This window comes from Porites lutea, chromosome 8 (genome assembly GCF_958299795.1).
Source record: "Porites lutea chromosome 8, jaPorLute2.1, whole genome shotgun sequence".
Lineage (NCBI taxonomy): Eukaryota > Metazoa > Cnidaria > Anthozoa > Scleractinia > Poritidae > Porites > Porites lutea.
This window is the reverse complement of record NC_133208.1, coordinates 13,272,851-13,275,237: the sequence shown is the minus strand read 5'-3', so window position 1 is coordinate 13,275,237 and position 2,387 is coordinate 13,272,851. Positions and strand designations below refer to the sequence as shown.

The 2,387-nt window shown below is 39.5% G+C and overlaps 1 protein-coding gene across 1 annotated transcript in view; it reads right to left on the bottom strand.

The window, feature by feature from the left end:
- Positions 1–1,481: 1,481 nt before the first annotated feature.
- LOC140945210 (uncharacterized) overlaps positions 1,482–2,387 on the bottom strand; it is a 23,647-nt gene continuing 22,741 nt past the window's right edge. The window contains exon 10 of the mRNA XM_073394260.1: positions 1,482–2,044. Within this exon, the coding sequence (XP_073250361.1) occupies positions 1,770–2,044 (275 nt within the window). The 3' untranslated portion in view covers positions 1,482–1,769. The remainder of the gene's footprint in view (positions 2,045–2,387) is intronic.

Here is a 2,387-nt window from a genome sequence, read left to right as displayed (position 1 = left end):
GGCCTGATTGAACCGATTCCGGGATCATAAGGAGTTTGATACCTCTTCTGTGCAGAAATAATTATAGCTGCAGTAGGTATTAAACTAGATTCAATTTACTAAACTTCAACTTGACTTCTTGGAGGTGGAGGGGGGGCGGGGAATGGGGTTCTCCCATATTTTGGCTAGATACATGTAGGTATGTGACGCCCGAAAAAGTATGGTATTTGAGGGTCTTATTCTTCCATACTAAATCAATTTTTCCCTTGTTAGTGTTGAGTTCCCGGTGTGACTCTTAGATAAGGTACCGTTATCAATTGGTTAACATTTAAGAGTCTACAAGTGTAAATGTCCAGCTACACGAGAAAAAAAAATGTCGGTTAGCTGAACTTTGCCTTAGAGTATCATGAAAGCGACTTAATGAAGACTTCTTCGGCGTTTGTATACACACTCTCTTTTCTTCGCGTGTGACTGACAATTTACGAAAAGGCCTTCTGCTCACGCAGGGTATGAGTTACCTTTAAATTCTTAGTTGGTGTTTTTTGGGGGGTCTCATTTTGTAGGGTTTTTTTTGTCTCATCCTCGAGTAGGGTCAGTACTTCAAGCCCTCGGAGACAAACACCTAGAGAAGGTACGTTCTTTTATTGGGGAGGGGGGGGGTCGGAGGGGAGGGTCCTTAGTAAATTTTTTACCAGTTGGGGTGGGTCAAACCTGTTTTAGTATATACTAAAACAGTGGATAGTGTTTTTCGCGCGCTCTGATTGGCTACTCAATCAGTGAATATCCTGCACTATTCACTGATTCACCTCCAGTTCGTCCGAGCGACCGACGCCAAACTCGCTTGAGTTGCAAGCAAAATGCCTTCCCGGTTTGCTGCCGTAAACAAACAAAGAAATTTCACAACTAATCAAGCAAGCTGTTTCCGAAATACACGAAGAAGGTGACGAAGTTCGGATTGGAAGTTTTAACAGGTAAAGCTTTGTCTTTTTGACACGAATTTATCGATAAAACCGGTGAAAAAGTTTTTTGTTTACAAATGCAAATTAAGCTTAAGTCTTGCTTACTTTATTTAGTTGAGTTATTCATAAATAAGCTTAAAACTAAATTTAAAAATCTTTTTTTATAGAATGATTTTAAATACAAAAAGAATTCACAACTCCTTTTGAAGAAATTTCTCCTCAAGAGCTAAACAAATGCCCTCAAAAGTTTTAGTTGTCGGCAAGAAAAAGCGACGGCCGCGCCGCCCGGTCATTACGCGCCAAAATTGTAATCGTTAGCAACACTATTTGAGTTAAAAATCGTCATTTTTGTGCTCAATTATCTCACTGTTTTAGTATATACTAAAACAATTATTCACCTCAGTGTCGGTGGCTAGTCCTGGATATTTACCTCACTGCTTCGCAGTTCGGTAAATATCCAGGACTAGCCACCTCCACTTCGGTGAATAATTGTTATTTATTCTCCGAAAGATGACATATCTGATATCGTTCATGGTAGAAAACATTTGATTACTAACTCTTCATTCGACGGGCACCCCGTCAGGTAAATATAAAGGATTTTACCGTAAACATTGCTGTGAGTTATTATAAAACGGTAGTTTACACTTTCTTGCTGTAATCTTTGAGTCAATACTATGGTCCATGCATATTCTCGCCAGAAACCGTATCCGCAATTTTACAACGTATCTGCAATTTTACAGAATAGTTAATACGTAACAACCAGCTTCCCTAGTTCTTACAGCAGTATAAATAGTTAAGAAGACTGGTCTGGCTCAACTTTACATTTTATTGCTATTTGCTTTTATTTACTGAGCAAGCAATTTTCTTACCCCAAGGAATGTCCGTGTAACCTCCAAAAACGTATTTACCCTTTTTTATTATGGTAACTGTGTCTCTTTTTCCATCGCAGCGTCTGTGAAACTGTTCATAGACATCCCAGCCGTGCAATGTAGCCCGCCAGCACAGTAGCCAGCGAGAATTGTACCCAACTGCAGGCTGTAGATATTTTCCCAGATGGTAAAAATAAGAAGAATTTGTTTTCAATATATCTGAGTCCAATCTGAACGCTAAAAATGAAAGGAGAGTAACGTAAAGACGTTAACGATTGCAAAAAGAAGTGGTGTCTTGTGTTTTACATGTTCTATCGCTGCTGTAGCTACCTGGTGTCTTTAAAGATGGTACAAGAAGGACTGACTAAAAAACCTTATCGGTCCCAACGTCAGCTTCTTCCCCGTTGACCCAGAGACGCAAATGTTCTTTGGGGCGGTGGGGACATGTCGTGCTTTTTTACTTACACAATTCTTAAAGACATGTGATGTTGGTGTTGCGCCACCGAAATGAGACCAGCATTAAAAGCTACTGAAATAATATTCATTTAAAGACACAAACAAAAGTTCAAACAGCCATGGT